Source organism: Callorhinus ursinus, unplaced genomic scaffold (genome assembly GCF_003265705.2).
Source record: "Callorhinus ursinus isolate GAN/ISIS: 27379988/994484 unplaced genomic scaffold, GSC_fseal_2.0 scaffold13, whole genome shotgun sequence".
Taxonomy (NCBI): Eukaryota; Metazoa; Chordata; class Mammalia; order Carnivora; family Otariidae; genus Callorhinus; species Callorhinus ursinus.
The window spans coordinates 16,683,144-16,705,952 of record NW_027397075.1 but is presented as its reverse complement, the minus strand read 5'-3'; the positions used below and the strand labels follow the sequence as shown (position 1 = coordinate 16,705,952).

Below are 22,809 nucleotides of genomic sequence, written 5' to 3'. Positions count from 1 at the left end.
CTCTGGGGCCCTGCACTCCTTTGGGTGAGTTTCTCTTTACCTGTGGATGGCCTCTCTCAGTCCTTTGCTGGGTCCTCGACGTCCGGGACGTTGATGTCGTACGACCGACTCCAGCCCAGCCCTGGCCCTGTCCTGTCTGCCGTCCCTGGCTGATCTTGCCCAGCCTTGGGCGCCAAGGCCTCTGTTTGCTCCTGTCGTACTTTCAAGTCCATTCCGGTGTCTGGTAGGTGGCTCCGAGTTGCCCTGGAGGCTCCCCTGACCGGCCCCCTCACCTCCGTGCGACGCTCAGCCCGGTGCCGAGACAGCAGGTCCAGGCTCACGCCAGTCACTCTCTGCCTTCACGTCCACCCACCGTCCATCAAGCACGTCTCTGGCTCTGCTTTCACAATAATCCACCTCTAGCTGTTTGACCACGTCTGCCGTCACCTGCAGCCTGGGCCCCCTCCAGCTCGGGTGCTGCGTTTCCTCTCAGCTGGGCATGCATGGCCGTCCCCTGGATCTCCTTCCACGGCAGCCGCAGTGTTTCAGATGACATCACTTCACACCCCTGCTTGGAATCCTCCAAGGACCTCTTTTAAAAAAAATGGAGATGGGTGCCTGGGTGGCTCAGTTGGTTGGGCGACTGCCTTCGGCTCAGGTCATGATCCTGGAGTCCCGGGATCGAGTCCCGCATCGGGCTCCCTGCTCGGCGGGGAGCCTGCTTCTCCCTCTGACCCTCTTCCCTCTCGTGCTCTCTATCTCTCATTCTCTCTCTCTCAAATAAATAAATAAATAAATAATGGAGATATGACTCACATACCACCATTCTGAAGTATGCAATTCAGTGGTTTTTCAACTTTGCACAGGTTGTGCCACCCTCACACTAATTCCAGCATGTACATTGCCCCAGACGAAGCCCCGGAGCTGTTAGCAGTCACTCCCCCAGCCCCCCCGGCAATCACTAATGTCTCTGTCTCTTGACGATTTGCCTCCAGTGGGCTCTTCAGTTAAAGTCCAGATTCCTTGCTCTGGCTTCTGAACGGTGGTTCCCAGACCAGCGGTGTCCACATCATATGGGAGCTTGTTAGAAATGCAGCATCTCAGCCCCCTTCCTGGATCCACTCAGTCAGAAACTGAGGGTGGAGCCCAGCCGTCCGTGGTTAACAACTGTCTGTCCATGCCCCAGTTTGAGCACCAGTGGCCTCATGACTCCCCTCGAATCCTTTCCCCTTGCTGCCTCTCCGCGGACCCTGCTGTCCCCAGGACGTGACAAACCAGACCCCTCCTCAAGGCCTTTATGCATGCTGTCTCCTTAGCCTGGCTCGTGCTTTGTTCTGCTTAGCTGGCTGCCCTGGAGCCTTCCGGAACCTTGCCGGTGTGGACGTGCGGACGGGAGAACTGATGTCCCGAGCACCTCTAGCTGCCCCTGTAGATGCGCTCTGCACCCTTCTGCTCCCAGCCGCGGGCTTGTGCATGCCGCACCCGCGTCCCTCTCCACACAGACCCCTCTGGTCTGAACTTTGTGCTGTGTGCTGCTTATTACAGGTGATTTCCACAGTAGGACTGAGTCTGTAGAGCAGGTGGCCTGTACGTACTGAGTGGAGGGAAGAAGCAGCAGGATGGCGGGCTGGGGTGGGCCCAAGAACTGGGAGGACTCTGCTCTCGTTTCCATCGGAGTGTCTGGCGGTGCTTCGCGCCGCGTGCGCTCCACACTTCTCGACACACAGAGGGAGACTTGCCGTGAAAGTAAATCCGAGGGGCATCTGTGCGGTGCAGGACCAGCTACAGGACTCGTTCACCCATGAACACGGACTTACTGCGTGCGTGCCAGGCCGCGCGGTCCACGGTGCTGAAGAGACAGCCCCCTGGCCTGTGTGGAGCGTACGTTCTGGAAGGGAACACGGAGGATAAGACCAGGTTAACTAAGTGTAAATGTGGTGTGTGAGGGACCGTGCCAAGGAGAGCACAGAGCAGGGAAGTGCGTGCGCGTGCACACGTGGTGTTGGGATTTGGGCAAGAGTGGCCAGGGCAGGCCTTGCTGGGACGGCAGCACTTGAGGGCAGACCCGCAGGGCCCAGGGGAGCAGTCAGGCTGGCTGCAGGTGGAGCAGGGTGGCCTGTGCGGATCGTGGAGATGGAGCCGATTAGGAGAGGAGGCCCGGAAAGGGAGTGGGGGCAGGTGTTGGCGTGGGCAGGTCACGGGTCCGCTAATCCAGACCCACTCCCCCTCCCTCCCCGGCTGCCCCCCCGCCCCCCCGCCTCCGACGCAGTGCAGAACGGTCCCGCCTTTCCTCCTGAATTCACTTTGTGTCTCCTGAGTTGTGCAGTTCACACGTAGCACTATCCCTCCCCGCCCCCCCATTTTGTCACAAGATCCTGTCTTTTCTATGGAATCCAACCTTTCTTACTACCTTTGTTCAGGCCCTCGCTCCGTGCCAGATGCTGGCTGCAGCGTGCGGGTTGTTGTGGAAAGGTCGGCTTTGACCCTGACGCCCGAAGTCAGTGGCAGTTCTTGGGGCGGAAGACTCCCCTAAGGCGATCTGGCTAATTATTAACAGATCTGGGGGCAGAGCCCAGACCTCCTGCCCGGGACTCAGAGCAATGTCTCCCCGCCCGCCTGCCGGCCTGCCGACCACATTAGGACGGTCCGGTCTCCCCGTCAGTCAGCACTGCGCGCATCCTCACACACTGAAGGTAGAAATGCACCTGCCGCCATTCACGCAATGTTGTGCGTTTTGGGGGAAAGGTAATCTTAAACAGAACACATCTCTCTTCATTCTTATTTGTCATTGTATTTGTAAGTAAACAAAGCTGTTGTTTTCCAGAAAGTAAGAGACCAGATCTCTATTAGAGTTTGGGTTACTGTGATTACACAGAGCGTTTCCTATTATTTTCCTGCTGTAAGGAACAGCCTGGAGAGGAGAGAATGGGTCAGAAGAGCAGAATTGACCCTGTCGTTTTAGTAGCCAAGTCTGTCGCTTCCGTGGGTCTTCTTCATTAGTAAAGAGAGTAATGCCGGCCCTGCTTGTGTGGGGTTGGTGTGAATTTCTGAGCTCTGTGTGCAGAGGCTCTCTGAGGGGGCCGGGAGGTGCTGGGACCCTTGTGTGCAGCACAGACACTGTCTGGCTTTGAGGCGTTGAACTTCAGACGGTGTTGGGGTGCGTGGGGAGCATAGAGGGCCACTGGAATACCAGAGTGTAAATTGTTGAGGTCTGTCATGAAATGGGCCCTAGAATCTGCCAGAGCCGCAGCAGGGTGCAAGTCTGTGAGCTTAGTGAATCTTTGTTATTTTTTCCAAGTGATTTTTGTGAAGGCTTTATGATTTCTGTGTGGTTTTAAAGTGCAGCCTTCCTGTCTGGTTGAGGCCTGGAACGATGTGTCTTTTTTAATACGGTTTGTCGGGAGGGGAAGGACCGGATAGAATTAGCTTGAAAGCTGCTCAGCTCGTCCTGGGAAGCTGTACGGTTTTTTCCATGTTTTATTTACTGTTTCACTGGTATCCACTGTGTTAATTTTTCTGGGTTCCCTACTTCGTGTTCTCATGGTCTGGGCGACTCTCCACGTTGCACGTGTTCCCGCGGGTTGGGAGCTTTGATGTAAGAAGGGAGGACGCGGTGACCTTAAGAAAACACGGTCGGGGGTGAAGGAGGAGCTGCAGGGTGCGTGGTGCGGAGCCTGCTCCCCTTGGGGGGTGTTCTCCCCTGCCGGCCCCTCCTCTCACTGACCGCACCCCTGAGGCACCCAGCCCGACCACTTAGCGGGCGTCCATCACTGTCCCTAACCAGGTGCTGCCTTTTTGCTAGGAGAGCCTAGTGCAGCTCTGTCGGGGTGGTGAGGAAGTCTGAGCTAGAGGCGGAGGCGTGTGGCTGTGGGGGGCCCATGTCATCCTGAGCGCAGTGCAGGTCCTGCTCATTCTGCCCTTTTGTGGCCTTAAAGCCCCAACTTTTCCCAGTGTCGGTGGCCTGTTAATCATTGTTACAGAATGTGTGCTGGTCCAGAGTGGACCTGCCAAAGCCTTGGCGTTCTCCTTTCCTGAGAAGAATTACTCTCGCGGGAGAAGTGCTCCCAGTGGGATTTCTGTCAGACTGTGTGTGTTTTATCCTGATACACGTGGACCCACTAAGTTGAGTGAACACACAGGGTTCCCTACCTCCGTTGCCATCCGCCGTGTATTTGCTGTCAGTTTCTCCAGCACTGGGAATTCATATTTTGGGGGGGATAATTTAATTGGCATGAAAGCTTGCTCTCTTTACTCTCAGTGTTTTTAAGAGACAACGTCTATTTTTATTAGGAGAGAGATGGCTAGTGAGCTGGAGATTGAGGCCTTCCGCTGTCCGGTTTATGTTGTGTGTGAGGCCGGGTAAGTTTTAGCATCACAGCCCGTTGCTTTGCTAACACCTTGTTGATAAAGACTTAGGCTGTAATGTAGGTATTTGATTTGATTAAAACATTTTAGCCTGAAAAGTACGATGTTTTGGGGCGCCTGGGTGGCTCAGTTGTTAAGCGTCTGCCTTCAGCTCAGGTCGTGATCCCAGGGTCCTGGGATTGAGCCCCACGTCTGGCTCCCTGCTCGGCGGGAAGCCTGCTTCTCCCTCTCCCACTCCCCCTGCTTGTGCTCCCTCTCTCGCTGTGTCTCTCTCTGTAAATAAATAAATAAATAAATCTTTAAAAAAATAAAAGTACGTGGTTTTGAATAGGTGGTCTATGCGCCTGGTGTAAATATTAGAGTTCGCTCCAAGTTGTGTCTCCTGGTTCCCACCCACCCTCAGAGCAGCACGTTCTTAGGTCTCCCGCCGAAGAGGCCGTGTAGACATAAGGGTGCACGCAGATGTCCCCAAATCTTCCCTCACAGGATTGGTAGGAGGCCGTTTCTAGGGTGGGTCTGGCACCTATGAGGAACTGTGTGAGTATTTAACAGTACAGTGTCATGGCAGGACTTCGTTTGGCCTTCTGTGTGAACTGGTTGGCCCGAACCCCAAGGCCCCCGGGGGCTCTGCAGGCACTGCTGGCCGAGGGGCCAGGCCGCTGCACCGCTCTTCGACTAGGTTTCTGGGAAGGGAATGCGAGGTGACTGGAAGGTGAAAGCATAGTGTGGACACTGACAGCCGCGGTCTCTGTCTCTGTTGCAGATGTTTCTCACCGTGTACCTCAGTGACAACGAGCAGCACTTCACCGAGGTCCCCGTGACCCCCGAGACGATGTGCAGAGACGTGGTGGATCTGTGCAAAGAGCCCGGAGAGAGCGAGTGCCATCTGGCCGAAGTGTGGTGTGGCTCTGGTATGAGACCGGGCTCGGGCTGCCGAGTAGACGTGGCCGCGGGCCGCGCGCGTGTTGTTTGCGGAGAAACCCGGGACTCGCCCGAGCCTCAGGGCGCCGCGTTCTCTCTCCAGCTCCGCTGTGACGCAGGGCGCCTTCCCTTCTCGGCAGTACCGAGGACGCTGCCGTGTGAAAGGGCAAGGTGGCCCAGCGGCGCAAGCTTCTGGGCCGGACCTGGAACATGCTCAGGCGGTTCCTATGCGCTTGGACCCCACTGAATTAGAAACGGGAGGTGTCCTGATTGCCTTGCCCTCTCCAAGTTGTTGTAGGTTTTTAGGGAAAGCTCTTCAGTGTTGAGTTACCGTGGTGGCAAAAGGCAGTGGTGAAATCATAGGCATTATTTTAAGCTTTGAAATCAATCCTTCACTCCAGTTCTTTGGAGCTCTAAAATGGGACAGCCTGGTCTTTTTCTGGCCCCTGAGGAGTTTATAGATGTGTGAGTAATTTTCCATAATTTCTGCCTTGTTCCTGCACAGCCGGGGTGACCTCCCCCTGCTTCTTTCCCTCCTCCGGGGGTGCCAGGCGTCCCAGCGTGGGTTACACACCGTGTAAACTGGGTCCTCACCACTCACAATCCCTGCCTGCAGCCGAGCCCCCTCTCTACCAGGCCAAGACGTCTTGGTCATCTTTGGCCGACTTTCGTACTGTTGGGTGTCGTGGACGGTCTTGTGCTCTCTCCCTGGTTCGCTTACTTCTTTTCCCTTCACAAAGGAGCTGGATTAGACCATTCACATAAGGAAACCCAAATGGTCCTTTTCAAGTGAAAATGTGATAGTCTGACTTTCCACTCCTCCGTGGCTTTCTCGTCTCCTGAGGATAAAACCCAGATTTCTGATCTTGGGTTGTGAAGTCTGTGCTATCACCGGGCACCATTCTCCTCGTCCTGCAGCTTCCCTTCTGTTCCCGAGTGAACTCCTTCCCACCGTAGGGCCTTGGCGCGAGCCCTCCCCACTGCCTGCACTGCTGTCCAGGTGTTGGCACCTGGACTTGAGCCGGAACGTTCCGTCCTCCAGGAGAGATGCTGCTGGAGCATGCTGCTACCGTGGCCGTGAAGCTCCTGATTTAATCCTCTGGGTTATGTGTGTCTCCTCGTTTACTGCCTCCTGAATCCCCATAGCCCAAACACCTGCACTGGGACGTAAACTCCCTAAGAGGAGAGGCTTGTGTGTGTCCTGTGTCAGTGTGCCCAGTTCAGGGAGAGGGCCTGGCGTCTGGTGCTGCTCCGTGAGTACGTCCTGAGGGACTCAGTGCATGGCCGGATGCTTCTGGCTGCCACCGCCTTCATTCAGCGGATCACCTTGCTCTACGCTTTACAGAGGTGATCAATAGCACCCGTCGGGAGCAGGAAGAGGCTCGGTGTCTCCCGGGAGCTCTTGCTTCTACCCGTTCTTTTTCCTCTCAGCGTCTTGCTCACTCAGATATGACGATGTTGAGAAGATTTTCTTTCTTCTCACTTTTTTAGTTAAAAAAAAAAAAATGACTGCACCTGAATGTGTTCTTTTTTGTAGAAGAGGAAATGATGTGGACCGAATGGAAGCCTTTACCCTTGCCCATCCCTGATCTCTCAGCATAGCCGCTTAGCGGAGCAGAGAACCTCTCAGACTCTTTTCTCTGCGTTTATGATTGTAGGAATAGTTTTGTGTATTGATTTTCCTTCTGTTTTTTCTTTTTGTAAATAGTATCATACATATCAATATCCTGCAATTTGCCATTTAACCTTACAGTCCAGCTTAGAGGTGTTTTTCAGATTAGTATGTGTAAATCTACATCGTTATTTTTAATTTTTTAAATTTTTTTGAGAGAGAGAGTGTGCAGGCAGAGGGAGGGGTGAAGGGAGAGAGAATCTTAAGCAGACTCCACGCTGAGCGCAGAGCCTCACGCGGGGCTCGATCCCACGACCCTGAGATCATGACCTGAGCCAAAACCAAGAGTCAGACACTGAACTGACTGAGCCACCCAGGTGCCCCTCCACTCTTACTTTTATAAATGCTGCAGTGAAAGTCCTTTGAGGAGCTTCTTGATCCGTGCAACTTTTTCTCTGGAGTAGACACCACGAAGTGCAATTGCTTAATTAAAGGTTCACACACTTTAAAATTTGACGTGTGGTACCAGATTGCCCTCCACAAAGGCTGTCCGCTCATACCCCTACCAGTTATTTTTGAAAGAATCTTCTGTCAACAATTGATAGGATAATATTTTAATTTTTGCTGAGCTGATAGCTGAGGTTGCCCATTGTTTCATTTGTCTCTTGGCCATTTGGGTTTCCATTTTTATATACTTAATTTTTTAAAATTTTCTTACATTTTCAGTAAGCTTCATACCCAAAGTGGGCCTGGAGCTCCCGGCCCTGAGCTCAAGTCTCACGCTCTTCTGACTGAGCCAGCCAGACGCCCCTGGGTTTCCATTTTTAAAGTACTGTTTCTCCGTAGGCTTTGTTCATGTTTCCCTTGGCGTTTGCCTCTTGATTTGTAGGCATCCAAAAGCAGAGACAACTCTCCTGGACCCCAGGCCTGTTGTGTGATTTAAAAGGGTCCTTTCCTTACTGCAGGGCCGTAAACCTACTCTCCTGTTATGTAATGTTGTAAGTTTGAAAGAATTTTCCTTCCCTCCCCCATTAAGTTTTGTGACTCGTGTGAGTTACGGAGCGAACTGCTTGTTTCCCGAACGGGCAGTGAATTGTCTGAAGTGCCTTACCGAACGGCGGTTTCTTGCTTACTGACGTGAAGCGTCCTGCATGCCATGTTCGATCGCGCACGGGGTTAGGTTTCTGTGAGCTTTTGTCCGTTACTTTTGTCTTCTTGTTTGTGACAGAACCGAGGGGTTCTGATTACTACAGTTTGAGAATATGTAAGTGTCTGTAAGGGAAGTGCTTTTATTTCATCGTTCTGCTTTTTCAAAAAGTATGTGAGCTATTCTTCCATTTTTTTTTTTCTTTTTCAGATAAGTTTTAGAAAGGCCTTGAAAGATTCTGTGAAAAGTCCTGTTGGGACTTTGGTGGTAGTGAATTCTTAATTCGTTTGTGGGTTGTTGCTATGATGCTGTGATTAGAAGCAAGGTCTTGGGTCTCAGAATCCTGTCTCTGTCATTTAGTAGCTTTATAACCGAAACTGTCTGCAAGCCTCCCACGTAACCCAGCCTCCCACGTAACCCACGGCCAGGATGGCTGCGGGTGGACAGGCACTGTTTGTAGGGCACCTGCGGGACCTGTAGGGCGTGTGTGAGCGTGCACATCCGGAGCCTGGCTCCACCTCCTCTGTGCTCCCGGAACGTGCAGGGGAAGGTGTGTGTGTGTGCATGCGTGTGTTTGTTCAGGAGGTGGAAGGTCTACTCAGAAGTTCTGTCAGGGGGTGTCTGTTGGCTTGCTAGGGGTGTTTCCTTCTGGGGGGTCTTAGTCGGAATTTCTCTGGTTTAGGGACGAAGAGGGGCACTTCTGTCACCTCCGGGATGGCGAGCAGAATGGTACTTTGTTGTGGCTGAGTGGACTGACCTCAGGCCGAGTCCGCAAACCTGGCTACTCCGTTCTCTGCCCGTTGGTGACTTCAGGTGCTGGCTCGGTGGCTCTGATTACCAGCAGGTGCTTGGCCATTTCTTAGGCTTGTTCAGTGTTCTGCTAGTAAAGCTTGTAGATAGCACTGGAGTATCTCTGATTTTTTTTTTTTTTTTTAAGATTTTATCTATTTGAGAGAGGGAGAACGCTAGAGAAAGAAAGAGCACAAGCAGGGGACAGAGGCAGAGGGAGAAGCAGACTCACTGCTGAGCAGGGAGCCCGATGTGGGACTCGATCCCAGGACCCCAGGATCACGACCCAAGCTGAAGGCAGACGCTTAAGTATCTCTCATTTTAAGCAGTTGCATCCTCGAACAGTAGTTTGGTTTTCATATCCAGATCCTTGAGGTTGGAAGATATTTCGAGGGCAGCTTAAGATACATGATTTCTCCTGAAGTTCCCATCTACTAGAATATCCTGTGTTCTTCCTTTTGTCTCGAGAGAAGTTCCACAACTGGCAACCTCACCGGAAGACAGGCCAAATAGATACACAGTTGGCCCTTGAACAATGTGGGGGTTCAGGCCACCGACCCCTCGTGCAGTCAGAAATCCACATAGGACTTCCAACTCCCCCAAACTTCACTCCTTACAGCTTAGTGTTGCCTTGAAGCTCTGTTGACCACGTTTTGTATGTCATGTGTTATATTCTGCGTTCTTCAATCGAGTTTGCTGGAGAGAAGAAAGTGCTATTAAGAAAATCGTGGGGCGCCTGGGTGCCTCAGTCAGTCAGGCATCTGACTCTTGGTTTCAGCTCAGGTCATGATCTCAGGGTCGTGAGATCGAGTCCCATCTTGGGCTCCATGCTCAACGAGGAGTCTGCTTGAGATTCTCTCCCATCTCCCTCTGTTCCTCCCCCCACCCACACGTGTTTTCTCTCTAATAAATATATATATATATATATATTTTTTTTTTTTTAAAGAAAATCGTAAGGAACAGAAAATACATTTCAGGACTGGACTGTATTTATCAAAAAAATTCCCATATAGGTGGGCCTGGGGTGGGTCACACCCATTCTGTTCAAGGGCCAGCTGTATTTTTAGTGCGGTAAATAGCCTTTTGTTTGGAAGTGGGTATGTCTGATTTTTTTAACATAGTTTATAGAATTATAGTTTAAAAATAGCCTAAGAGATAGTAGGACTAGACTTTATTTAAAGATTTTATTTAGAGAGCACATGTGCGTGAGCAGGGGGAGGGGCAGAGGGAGAGAGAATCCCAAGCCAACTCTGCGCTGAGTGAGCCCTACGGTGGGGCTTGAACTCATAACCCTGACATCATGACTGAGCTGAAATCAAGAGTCTCAGACGCTCGATCAACTGAGCCACCCAGGCGCCCCCAAGCTATTTATTTAGAAAGTTATTTTTAATTTCTCGTTTATATTTAGAGAACCCTAGAACATTCGAGTTAGAAGGGACCTGAGAGGCCAGTAGTTTACAGAGACTTCTGCAACCCCCGGAGTTCAACGGCGAGCCTGTGGCCAGTCAGGAGCACTGAGTTAGACTCCCGTGCCCCTGGCGGCTGGCCCAGACGCATTCCCCTTTCCAGTGCCCGCTGGCTCGACACCGACTGTGTGTGTGGGAAATCTGTGGCGCTTTATTTCTAAGGGCTCTTTTAATGAGAAGAAAGCATCTACGATGCTCAGTATTTCCTACAGGCATAATTTGCATGAAGGATGGATAGTAAATGCTCTTTCTTGTACATGCAAATCATGTGATTTCTGTTTGTTTCCTTTAGAACGTCCAGTTGCTGATAATGAGCGGATGTTTGATGTTCTGCAGAGGTTTGGCGGTCAGAGGAGTGAAGTTCGTTTCTTCCTTCGTCATGAACGGCCCCCCGGCAGGGACACAGGTGGGTAGCATTGTGTGAATCCGAGCAAAGCTGCGGACTTGGCACACATAGGAGGCATGGGGAGAGATCAGGAGCCAGGTGACGTGAGGGGTGCAGGACAGGAAGGGACATGGAGGTGGGAGGACAGGTCAGCTTCTAAGACCTGACTGTCTCGGAGAAAAGGGTGCAGTGTCCCTTGATTTGTTTTGTTTGAAGAGGAGAGGATCGGGTGGAAAGGAGTCCCCAGAGCAGGAGGCTGAACTGTGGGAGAGGGCATGTGCGCCTGAGAAGGTGTGCCCTCAGCCCGGGAGACAGGGTCCTGCATTCGGGGGAGCCGAGCAAGAGAGAGCTGAGCCTTGTGGGATCAGGTGGAGGGGCTTCTTGTCCGATGGCTTTCTCTGGGGTGGCCATGGGGTAGGAGGGGGTAGAGGTCAGCGTGAGCTGTTGTGGGGAGCGGGGGAGCGTCTGCCAGGGGGGCCAGGCTGCTGGGGGCCACGTGAGGCCACAGACCCCAAAACCAGGGGGCCTTCCCTCCAGCCACGCTCGGCAGCCTGGACAGTTGTAAGAAGATGGTTGGATTGACCCAGGGTTGGGGTTTTGCCGGCCCAATTCAGAGGAGGGCTAGTGGACGGGGAGAGGAGGCGGTGGGCAGGGGAAGGGGCTGCCGTCTCGGGCTCATGAGCAGGCGTAGTGAGAGGAAGTTAGGGTCAGAACGGAGAATATCTGAATTTAAGATTGCAGAGGGAGAGAGAGCACTTCTAGGTGATGAGGGCCCCGTTTGGGCCGTGAAGTGAGCTGGAATTAGAGGCTGAGACGCCAGCTTTGGATGGAAGTCACGTGGGACGGAGGATGTGGGAGTCAGGTGCTCACACCTGTGGGGACTGAGGGTTCTCACCGGAGTGCGTAGACGAGGGAAGGAGGCAGAAGGTGATCCGTGCTGGGCCGGGGGAGGAGCGGTGGGCTGGGAGAAGCTGGGCCCTGAGGGTGCAGCCATCCCAGGGACCCCGCAGCCTCGTTTCCAGTCACATCTGTGGGGAAGCCACTCACTGAGCAGGATTATTAGGTATTTCTCAAAATGGGAGCACTTTTAAAATGGGAAGTTGAGGATTTGTGACCTCAGCACATTGTTCTTGGGAGCAGGAATATAGGTTACCGTAACACATCTCAGTTTTACTGCTTTAATATACACGTCCATATGGTGGCCGGCAATTAGAAATTGTTAAGTGTGGCGTGACTTAGTGTGGACTCTTGCACTCTGCAGGGAGAGGCGCTAGCGCTCGGGTGGCCTGACCCGTCAGAGGCCACGTGCATCACTGGTGTCTCTGATTTTACTTTACATCGGCACTTATTTTTTTCCCTAAGCTGCTGCCGTTGTAATTTTAAATGGGCATCTACATCACATTTTTATTTTGTCCTTTGTTGACATTACTGCATACGTCCTCTTGGAGGAAGCTGACTTGGACCCGTTCACCTCCCAGTTCTCGTATCTTCTGTATACATAGCGGCTAAATTATTCAAGAGCCTCAGCAGGGCTGTCTCAGTGTGTCTGTAAGGTGAGAAATACAGTCTGAAGATGCAGCTGTGTTCACAGCGCCCCAAACACCAGTGCCACACGATGTTTCAACGGGGACACAGCAGTGTCTGCCCGCCCAGCAGGGTGGGAGCCTTTCTGTGCAGACTGTGGGTGAGGGTGGGCCTGCCACGCTCTCGTCCCCAGTTAGCCAGGACCTGCGCTGAGCACGGATGTGAGCGATTTCTCAAGCTCCTGGCACCATGATGGTGCCCTGAACGTGCTCCAGCTGGTTCAGGGCTCTCTCTTGGAGGCAGCAAAGAAATCAATAATTCTTAAATGGTAGATTTTTTTTCTTGAAGAAATGTTGTGACAGATTACCTGAGCTTTGTTGTCAGAGAATTGAACAGTATTTTAAAAATAAAGCTAATGCATTCGAGATAGGTGTGTGTGTCATACCTGGCTCTGAGGACAGACCTTTATTGGCATGGGAATCTGTGCTAAGTAGGTATAATAGATGTTATTGATTTATTGATTGATTGTCAGAGAGAGAGAGAGAGAGAGAGCACAAGCAGGGGGAGCGGCAGGCAGAGGGAGAAGCAGGCTTCCCGCGGAGCAGGGAGCCCAATGTGGGACTCGATCCCAGGACCCTGGGATCATGACCTGAGCCGAAGGCAGACGCTTTAACGACTGAGCCACCCAGGCGCCCCGGTATAATAGATGTTTAATTCAGAAGAAATTTTAATCTAAAACTTCCTGGGAGATACTGCGTTTGCTAATCTCTGGGAAGTACAGGTTAGCGCAGTACCGTCTAGTGCTGACTGGTCGCTATTCCAAGTGAGGTTTTCCAAAGCAGGCAGAACTATGAGACCTTCACTCCATTGCTGTGAGAAAATATTTTGTTTACTGTCTGCTTTCTACTTAAATACCCAGGAGCAAGAATCCCAGAGCTCAGAGATGGGCCAGTACTTACAGGATCTGCCAGCTCTAGTGTTAATGCATCGTTTTTGAATTTTGTGCTTAGTGAGTGGACCACGGTCTCAGGATCCAAGTGTAAAGAGAAATGGTGTGAAAGCCCCTGGTGAGCACCGAAGGAAGGAGAACGGGGTAAGTGTTGGTGCTGAGCTGCTAGAGCGAGTCGAGCAGCTGCTCAGGTAACGTTTCCCTCCTGCCCTTGCTACTTTGTTACTCACCGCTTATGAAGGATGGCCCTTGCCACTTTGTTGCTCAGTGGGTTTTGAGGGAGGACCGCTTTTTAATTTTTATTGTTTTTAAAGATTTATTTATTTGAGAGATGTGGGAGGAGAGAGAGAGCGCGCGCGCACGTGAGAGTGGGCGTGCACACAAGCAGGGGGAGGGGCAGAGGGAGAAGCAGACTCCCCGCTGAGCAGGGAGCCCTATGTGGGGCTGGATCCCAGGACCCTGAGATCATGACCTGCTTTTTAAAAGGTTGTTTCAAATGTATTTCCTAGAAAGGATTAATTTTCATGATCTCTGCTTGGCTGACTATTGAGAGCAATTAGATGCTGGATACACTGCAAATTCAGAGCAAAACAAATGGTAAATGAGGTTGAGGGAGGATTTATTTTTTACGATTTTAGTTTTTGCTATAATCGCTTTAGTAAAATGAAAAAGTACATGTTCATGCTCTTGCTATTGCATGTGAATTTTAGCAAGTATCTTTGGGGGGTACCTTATAGACATTTTCTTTTCGGAGCTCAGAATTTTTAATACTGTTAGGGATTAGCTGTGTCGTCTTCCCCAAAATCCAGGATGAATTTATGGGAGAATCCAGGCCATTTGTTCATGTTCTGCCTTTCCCCAAATTCTCCTTGTTTCTCTTCTGAGATCCTACGGTTTTCCTACAAGGATGAAAAGCTTCTATAAGGGTGACCACAACGTGGTCTTAGCCATTGACAGGATTTGCATGCATCTTGACACTGTATCTGTCCCCTCACTGGGTTTTATTGAAGTATAATTGGCCTATCACAGTGGCACATGGTTTGAGTACACAATTTGGTCAGTTTTCGCACGCATATACACCTGTGAAGCCAAGGTAGTGAGGATATCCATCATCCCCAGAGCTCCCTCGTTCTTTCTGCCTCTTCCCCATCCTCAGGGACCCCTGGCGGGTCCACTTTCCGTCACTATAAATTAGTTTTATTTTCTGGAATCTTACATACATGGAGGCATGCAGTATATAGTCTTTTTGTCTGAATTTGCGCAGCATCATTATTTCGATCCGTCTCATGTGTATCAGTAGTTGGTTCCTTTTTATTGCTGAAAGGCCTTTCCTTGTCCAGATATAGCTTGTTCATCCATTTCTCTCTTGATGGTTACGGGGGTTGTTTCCAGCTTTTGGTCACTCCGTATCAAGCGGTAATGAGTATTTGGGTACAAGTCTCTGTATGGGCATATTCTTTTATTTCCCTTGAGTAAATACTAGGAGTGGGGTGCAGGGTCATGTGGCAGGTGTGCGTTCACCTTTTAAGAAGCTGCCAGACTGTTTTCCGAAGTGATTGTTTCATTTTACATTTTCATCAGAGTTCCAGGTTTTCCACATCCTTGCCAACATTTGGTAGGGTCAGTCCTTTCAATTTGGGCGAATAGGCTTCAGTGTGTATTTCTCTTAATGCCTGATGATGTTGGTGTGTTTCCATGAGCTTATTTGCGAGTCGTGTATCTTTTTTGGTGAAGTATCTGTTCAGATCTTTTGTTCATGTTTTCCTTTGTTGGTTTGTTTGCTTTCTTAGTACTGGGTTCGAGAATTCTTCCATATTCTGGATCCAGGTATTAGGTATATGATTTGCAAATATTTTCCCCAGTCTGTGACTTGTTCTTAATTTTGGTAAAGTATAATTGAGCAATTATAGAAGTTTTGTACTATTACTTTACATTGCATTTTATGATCTGTTTGGATCTGGTGTGAGAATTCAGGTTCTGTCCATGGGTAGATGGGTATCCAGTTGACCAAACCGTGCTTGTTGAAAGGACTCTGTCACTTCAGTGCCTTTGCACCTCTGTTGGAAGTCAGTTGCCTGGTACACGTGCGGGTCTGTCAGTGCTCTCTGCTCTTCTGGCTTGACATCAGCACTACCTGTGTTGGGCCCCGAGGCAAGCTAAGTCATGTCGTCCGGTCGCGTGAGGAGCATGGTGTGACTGAGCGCCACGGTTTACCGCCGTTCATGCAGGCCGCCTTCTCTCTCGGGGCTGTGGGTTTCCAGGGCGCGGGTCTAGTACATCTTCTGGTAAATTGATTCCTCGGTACTTTGTGGGGTTTATGCTACTGTAAATGGTATTTAAAATTTTTTTACATTTCTAGTTGTTAACGTAAGAGATATAGTGGATTTTTGCATCAGGATCGTTTATCCTGCAGTCTTGCCAGAAACTTCTTAGTTCTGCTAGCTCCTCTGTGGACCCTACGCCATTTTCCTCACGGATGACTGTGCTGTCTGTCCTTCCCAAACGGGGTACAGCGCACGCCTTTTCCTCACTCTCCTATACTCGCTAGGACGCCGTGGGCCGCGCTGAGCAGAGTAGACGTCTGGTTTGTTCTGACAGCTCTGCCTTGAGTGTCCTTGCTAGTGCAGTATTTTTAAAGGTCGTTCCGACGCCTATATTCTGGGTTAGCTGCCAGTGCCCCAATACCACGTTTACTGTGATCCAACGTTATTTTTCTAGTATAAATTAAGTTCAGAACAAGGTAATTCTAAATTGTTCCATTTCAGTCACAGACAATATATTGAGACTTTAATTTTTACATTTATAACTTAAAAGAGTGTTGGTCTGTGTATTAGTATGTCTTCCATCGAAACTTAATAAGTCATTGTGGGGATATTAATATAAAAATTAGTAGTCTCTTTCATGTTATGGAAGAAAACTGGCTAATTGTGTCCCGAGGGGCTCAGGGGAAGCTTGCACAGGCCTCTGAGGGAGGGGTCTCTGTCCATGCTCGTCTTGCAGCTGGATTCTTTGTGTTCTCATGTGCAGGTTCACAGCCCCAGGATGGATCTGACTCTTGCCGAGCTTCAGGAAATGGCATCTCGCCAGCAGCAGCAGATCGAGGCCCAGCAGCAAATGCTGGCTACGAAGGTAAGGTCCTGTGAAGACTGGACAGGCCCCTCTGTGGGTGCGTGTGTAGAGCTGTCTCCATGCACCCTGTTAAGCCAGTGACCTCAAGATACAGGTTGATCCTGTCAACCCACAAGTTCCCTGCTCTGTGGCACTTTTCTTCTCTTTACCATAGCATTTTGTAGAGATCCGTACATCATCCCAGTTGCTCAGGATCTCCTGACCCCTGGTTCTGATCACAGTTAACCATGTTATGTTGTGATCGGGAAAACAGGAAAGGCATAAAGAACCCTCCGACTTTGCTAGAGGGAACTGCTCTGGGCTAGCCTTATCCTGAATTCCTACTGCAGCAAGAGGGACTTGTAACGTTGACCAGTGCTAACACTGTCCCCTTCTGTCATGTGGCACCGATAACAGGCTGCTTGCCTTTATTTGGGACATCCTGCCCCCACAGACTAATCCTTATCTCGGCCTCGAAGAGGTAAAATATGAGAAGCCTCTCCGCTACCATCCACACCAGTCTCCCTGTTGTTTCTCCCGCCAGCTGTAGGCTGTGGTCTGACCCAGATGTCCTCACACTTCCTCCATAAAGGCTGGTGGTCAGTACTGTGGGCTTTGCAGGCTTCTTAGCATCGCGGTCATGGCACAAAAGCCGCCACAGACGTAAGCTTGTGGGTGGCTGTGTGATGTATGAACATGGGTGGCGGACTGCCTTGCACCCACCACCCTGGTCTGAATACTCCGTGTCTGCAGCTGACCACGCCCATGGTGACCGTAAGTTCACCGGAGCTGGGGTGGACTGTGGTGCAGGGTCTGAGATTGTGCTTTTCTGACAAGCTCCCTTGCAATGCTGATGCACCATTTCTTGAGTATCAGGGACATAAATTGGAAGTAAAAAGGCTGAGTAATAGAATACATCTTTAACCTCAGCATCTTATTTTGAAACTGTTTTTGTGTTATTTATGTTTCAGGCATATTAGTCCGAGAAGTGTACTCTTGATTATAAATTGTGTGGCTCTGTTACTCACATTTTTTTGAAGTTTTTATTTATTTATTTGAGAGAGAGATACTGAGGGAGAGCACAAGCAGGGAAGGAGAAGCAGACTCCCCACCGAGCAGGGAGCCCGACATGGGACTCGATCCCAGGACCCCCCGGGATCATGGCCTGAGACGAAGGCAAACTGGGAACAAAATGTTACATTGTAGGTTTCTGAGGCCTGAGGGCTCTTCAGCTCTTCGCTAAGTGTGTGTGCTGAGTGTGCCCTAGCCATCTAGGGTTCCGTGCCCTTCACATCTCATTTACTCCTTACCGTGGTCCTACGAGGCTCTCCATCACCCTGTTTTTAGCCGAAGAAGGCGACCCGTGTCCTTGGTGAGGGTCTCAGAGCTCGGGTTGTGAGTCCAAATCTGACTGCAAAGCCGCCTTTATAGTGAGTGCCTCCCGTTTCTGCGTGAGCTCGTCCTAACTTCATAGTTGCCCCTCATGAGAACTAACTGTGGGATCACTGTTCACCTGCTGCAGAGGAACCACTGGGAATAAAATTGCTCCTTCCTGGGTCTTTCCCCCAAGAGAAAGTCGGGTTGGGGCCCAGAGGCTGTGTCTTTCACTCCTGTCCAAGGTGGTTCAGGGGCGGCGTGCAGGACGGCTGGTTGCCCCCTGCCTTGGCCTCTCGGCTGTGCTTGGGTTCGTTTGGGGCCGTGATACACCTGTTGAAAAGGGTAGGCCTGATGATGGCTTCCGTCTTTAGGAGCAGCGCTTAAAGTTTTTGAAACAGCAAGATCAGCGTCAGCAGCAACAAGCTGCTGAGCAGGAGAAGCTGAAGAGGCTGAAGGAGATGGCTGAGAACCAGGAGGCTAAGCTAAAGAAGGTGCGCGCCCTGAAGGGCCACGTGGAGCAGAAGAGGCTGAGCAATGGCCGACTCGGTGAGTCGCTCCCGGAGGGGCCCTGCCAGCGCTCAAGTCTCCGCGGGGGGACGCGGGTGTGTGTGTGTGTGTGGGGGGGTGGGCGGACGCGGGGACGCGGGTGCCGGGCACTTAGAGCACTGCGTGCTGAGTGACAGTAAGCCGAGGCTGTGCGTGTAGGCAACTTTAGAATCAAGCTTTTTCAAAGCCTGATTCCCTGCAGTTTTGATGCTCTTGGTGCCTGTGAATTGGATTTAGCTGCTGGGTGTTTCATTATTTTTTAATTTAATTTTTATTTTTTTGATGGGCAGCAAAGCAAAGTTTATTGAGCGATAGTACAAAGCTCCCGGACAGGGAGGGGACCCGAGAGGATTCCCCTTTGCTGCTGGGTGTTTTAGACAAGGTTTTCACGTTACCTTTGGAAAAATGTACTAGTAGGGTGTTTATTTTTTTCTTCTTTCTAAGTATTTTTTGACTGAAAATTTGATGAAGGCAAGGATTTTTATTCATATAATAGGTCCCTCTATTACAATGCCATTTTTTAAAAAAGATTTTATTTATTTATTTGGCAGAGAGAGAGAACAAGTAGGCAGAGAGGCAGGCAGAGGGAGAGGGAGAAGCAGGCTCCCCGCTGAGCAGGGAGCCCGATGTGGGGCTCGATCCCAGGACCCTGGGATTATGACCTGAGCCGAAGGCAGCCGCTTAACCGACTGAGCCACCCAGGCGCCCCTACAATGCCATTTTAATTAAAATTTTCATGATTTAATAGCTGCCTCTACCACTGTAAAACTGAGGTTAAAAGTTCTAAGTAAATTTCATTGTTTCTAAAATCTGGAGCTTAATAATATTTATAACACAAATTCTGCTAGAGAGCTGTTCAGAGGGAGGCACGGACATTTAGAAATGTCTCTGTGGATTTCAGTTGCTTGTAAAAGAAATAGGTTGGTTCTAGGACATTTCTGAAAAACGTCTGTACTTTTTGTTAGGAAGTTTGTTGTAAAGCCCGGTTGCCTGGGAGTGCTCCTTTCTCATTTTTCTTTTCAGCTGTTGTTGCTTTTCTCGTTCTCATTCTAGTGGAGGAGATTGAGCAAATGAACAGTTTGTTCCAGCAAAAGCAGAGGGAGCTCGTTCTGGCCGTGTCCAAAGTGGAGGGGCTGACCAGACAGCTGGAGATGCTCAAGAACGGCAGGATGGACGGCCGGCACGACAGCCGTTCTGCCGCGGCCGAGCTCGACCGGCTCTACAAGGAGCTGCAGGTGCGGCCCACTCCAGGGACACAGTCACCACGGAAGTGGCTGCAAGGGCGGGATTTTGGTTTCTTTTCCTTAAAGTGGGGATTTGGGGGACCTAAACCCCAGAGAGTCTAGAATAAACTTCAGAGCACCTGACACAGGCATTCCTTATGACCACAGCTGGTGGGCTGACGGTTTTAAACCATAAGACGGAAGTGTGGACGGGTGGGGGGACCGTACGTCTTTAGGAATTATGTAATAGTCAAGCATGTGATTATCTGAGAAGTTTTTCTTCCTGCCCCTTGGCTCCCCCCCCCATTTTATTCAGTTACGGAACACGTTGAATCAGGAGCAGAATGCCAAGTTGCAGCAGCAGCGCGAGTGTCTGAATCAGCGCAATTCAGAGGTGGCAGCCATGGACAAGCGAGTTAATGAGCTGCGGGACCGGCTGTGGAAGAAGAAGGCGGCGCTGCAGCACAAGGAGAGCCTCCCGGTAGGTGGCCGCCGGCCGCCCCACGGGTCACGTGCACCGCCGCCTCTGGAGCCGCGCCCGGGTCCCCTCCGGGCAGAGGGCCTCCTGCTCGGGACAGAGCGAGGGCCGCCGCTCCGGCCGGGGTGGGGCTGGTCTGCGGCGTCTCTTGTGCGCGGGGGGCGAGACCCTGAAACTAATGAGCAAGTGTCACGGCCTCTTCTGGCTGGAATGCCGTCAGACTCGTCATGCTCCCGCGCCTCTCCCTAAGGTTTCATCTGATGGGAACCTGCCCCCGCAAGGGCTGCCGGCGCCCAGTCGCGTGGCCGCGGTGGGCCCCTACATCCAGTCGTCCACGATGCCCCGCGTCCCGTCGAGGCCCGAACTTGTGGTGAAGCCCGCTCTGCCGGACGGCTCCTTGGCCACGCAGGCTCCGGAAGGGCCGCTCAAAGTACACACGCTGCCCAACATGCGATCTGGGGCCGCCTCCCAGACTAAAGGTAAAACGGGTCACTTCCAGCCCCTCGCACAGCGTATTCTCCGCGTCCTCACCGTCATCACTCCCAGGCTGGGGTTTAAAAAAATGTCTTCCTCGCCCTTGTTCATGTTTAAATCCTGAGAATCTCCTTGTGGTTTTTGCTAGCGCCGTGATACGTTTCTTAACCCTAAATAATGCAGTTCTGTTTGGGAAATGAGATGAAATACGCTATTTCTGCAATGAAGGTAGTTTTGAATTCCTTCTTGTTAATGAGGACATTTTTCTCTGATGTTGATAACTCGACCCCTTTTCCTTGTGTGTGAAAACACCGCGTACGTGTTAGGGGTGTCATCTTTACAGAAGGCGAGCTGGGGAGTGCGTTCTGCCGACCGGTGGTGCTCAGTGTGCGTACGTGCTTACGCAGGAGACTTCGCTTGCTAGCACTTTGTAGAATGAAGGTGAACCTTCTGGAAGCTCACAGTGACCATAACGGAAGTGCCTAGTGTTAGTGGTCTTGGCGCCTGGGTAGTCCTCGGTGTGTGGGGAGGTGCGAGCCAGAGTTTCGGGACAGGAGTCGTAGATGAAGGGAGGCTTGTAGGAGAAGCGGGATGAAAACGTCCTCTTTCAGACCCCTGCGAGAAGAAGTAGCAGCCAGTCACTGTCACATGCAGAAGCTTTACAGTTGCGATTATTTTGCCGTAATTACCAGTGTGAAGCAATAGAGCCACCGGGTCTGGGTTTCACTGCAGAAAGAACTGCTTCTGTTTTGCTCCTGTTAGGACAAAGCTAGGACTTTGACGCTTCCGTGTCTGTGTAGAGAAAACCCGTGCAGAGCGTCCCCACCTGTGGGACTGGTTGGTGTCCACAGTTCTGCCTTTTTGTTGTGTATCACTGGTGCGTAAGATATGCCCTGGAGCCCTTGGTCTGCGAAACTGGAAGTTGTTTTCTGACAATGATGGTGATGGTTTTGTACCAGTAAGAAGCAGGGTGTCCTCCCTGGTTCAAGCAGATTTTCTGTTTACTACAATTAATCTTAAATTTGTTTCAGTAAGTTTAAATTAGAAATCTAAAGTCTAATATTTTCTAAATAAGTTTAATGGGGAGAATAAAATCTCTTTAGAGTGCCGGCTTACCGTGTTTGTTTTTCTGCATTCTAGGCTCTAAAATCCATCCACTCGGCCCCGACTGGAGCCCCCCAAGTGCAGACATTTCTGCGAGCCAAGCCTCTGTGCCTGTGAGCTCAGGGGGTGCCCCAGACCAAGGTGGGGTTCTATTCTGGCATTTGAGAGGCGCCCTGTACTCTTTTTCTTCTTCTTCTTCTTTTTTTTTTAAGATTTATTTATTAGAGAGAGAGTGTATGGGTGGGAGGGGCAGAGGCAGAGGGAGAGAATCTCAAGCAGACTCCCTGCTGAGTCCAACGTGGGGCTCGATCGCACAACCGTGAGATCATGACCTGAGCCAAAACCAGGGGTTGGACGCTCAGCCATCTGTGTCACCCAGGTGTCCCCTCAGTCGGCTTTAGTTTGTTTTCTAGCATGGTAAACCTGGGGAACAGTGTTCATTTCCAGAACACCTTTGCTTAGCTGCGGAGTTAAAGTTCTAGCATTGTAACATCTGGGCCGTTCTCCAGTGAGCTTAATGAAAAACAGGGAAGCATGTCTCGGGTGTGGGGTTTCAAAGCGATTGAGGAGAGAGAACCTTCTGTGTGAAAAAAGTCTTACTACGAATGGCTTGAATATCCATGTGCTTTTTTTCTGTCCTCAGCTGATGACGGAGAGGTTCCTCTGAGGGAGAAGGAGAAGAAAGTGCGCCCCTTTTCGATGTTTGACACGGTGGACCAGTCTGCCGCCCCGTCCCCCTTTGGGGCTCTGAGGAAAAACCAGAGCAGCGAGGACATCTTGCGGGATGCGCAGGTGCGAAGAATGGCTCACTTTAACATTCAGTGGTAATTCTGTGTGTGCTCCTTAGAAGAGAGAGACTGTCGTGTTGAGGGAGAGCAGGGAAAACCAAAGTATTTCTGGAAGATTAGAAAACAGAATTCTGTCATTTTTGAGTTCTGCAGCTTGAGTGTGTTTGTGGTCTCACACCGTATGGGAGAAAGGCTGCCATACCTGCTCTTGGCTCCCATTTCGTGTGATTCTCTGGGAACCAGGAGGGCGCTGAAGCACGTCATATTTGTGCAGCCCAGCGACCTTGTGTCTTCAGAATCTGGAGCCGAGGTTGTGTCAGTAACAATTTGGTGGTGAATCTTCTGTGACCGTTAGGATCCCAGCCTTTGAGCAGTGGGTGATGGCGGCCTGCTCCCTGTTAGGTGTTTTGACCACAGTGCTGTGATGTTCTCGTGAGTGAGGATGATTTGGGGTTATTGGGGCCGTCTGTGAATATGTGAAGTGGCGGTTAAAGTCCCTGAGCGGGCACCCCAGGCTCCCGCGTGGGAGGTGACGACCAGGAAGAGGCCTGCGGGGCGGGAATCATAGTGCGTT

At 50.9% G+C, this 22,809-nt stretch overlaps 1 protein-coding gene across 4 annotated transcripts in view; it reads left to right on the top strand.

Moving 5' to 3' along the window:
• The window catches only part of TP53BP2 (tumor protein p53 binding protein 2), a 57,277-nt gene that overhangs the window by 20,546 nt on the left and 13,922 nt on the right, over positions 1–22,809 (top strand). For 3 of the 4 annotated variants that reach the window (XM_025877651.2, XM_025877649.2, XM_025877650.2), the window contains exons 2-11: positions 5,108–5,255; positions 10,572–10,685; positions 13,199–13,281; positions 16,165–16,266; positions 17,994–18,168; positions 19,222–19,403; positions 19,708–19,872; positions 20,120–20,348; positions 21,484–21,588; positions 22,091–22,239. In XM_025877651.2, coding sequence (XP_025733436.1) covers positions 5,108–5,255; positions 10,572–10,685; positions 13,199–13,281; positions 16,165–16,266; positions 17,994–18,168; positions 19,222–19,403; positions 19,708–19,872; positions 20,120–20,348; positions 21,484–21,588; positions 22,091–22,239 — 1,452 coding nt within the window. Of the gene's footprint in view, positions 1–4,293; positions 4,339–5,107; positions 5,256–10,571; positions 10,686–13,198; positions 13,282–16,164; positions 16,267–17,993; positions 18,169–19,221; positions 19,404–19,707; positions 19,873–20,119; positions 20,349–21,483; positions 21,589–22,090; positions 22,240–22,809 lie in introns of those variants that run through there. The other variant, XM_025877652.2, reaches the window with a different exon arrangement.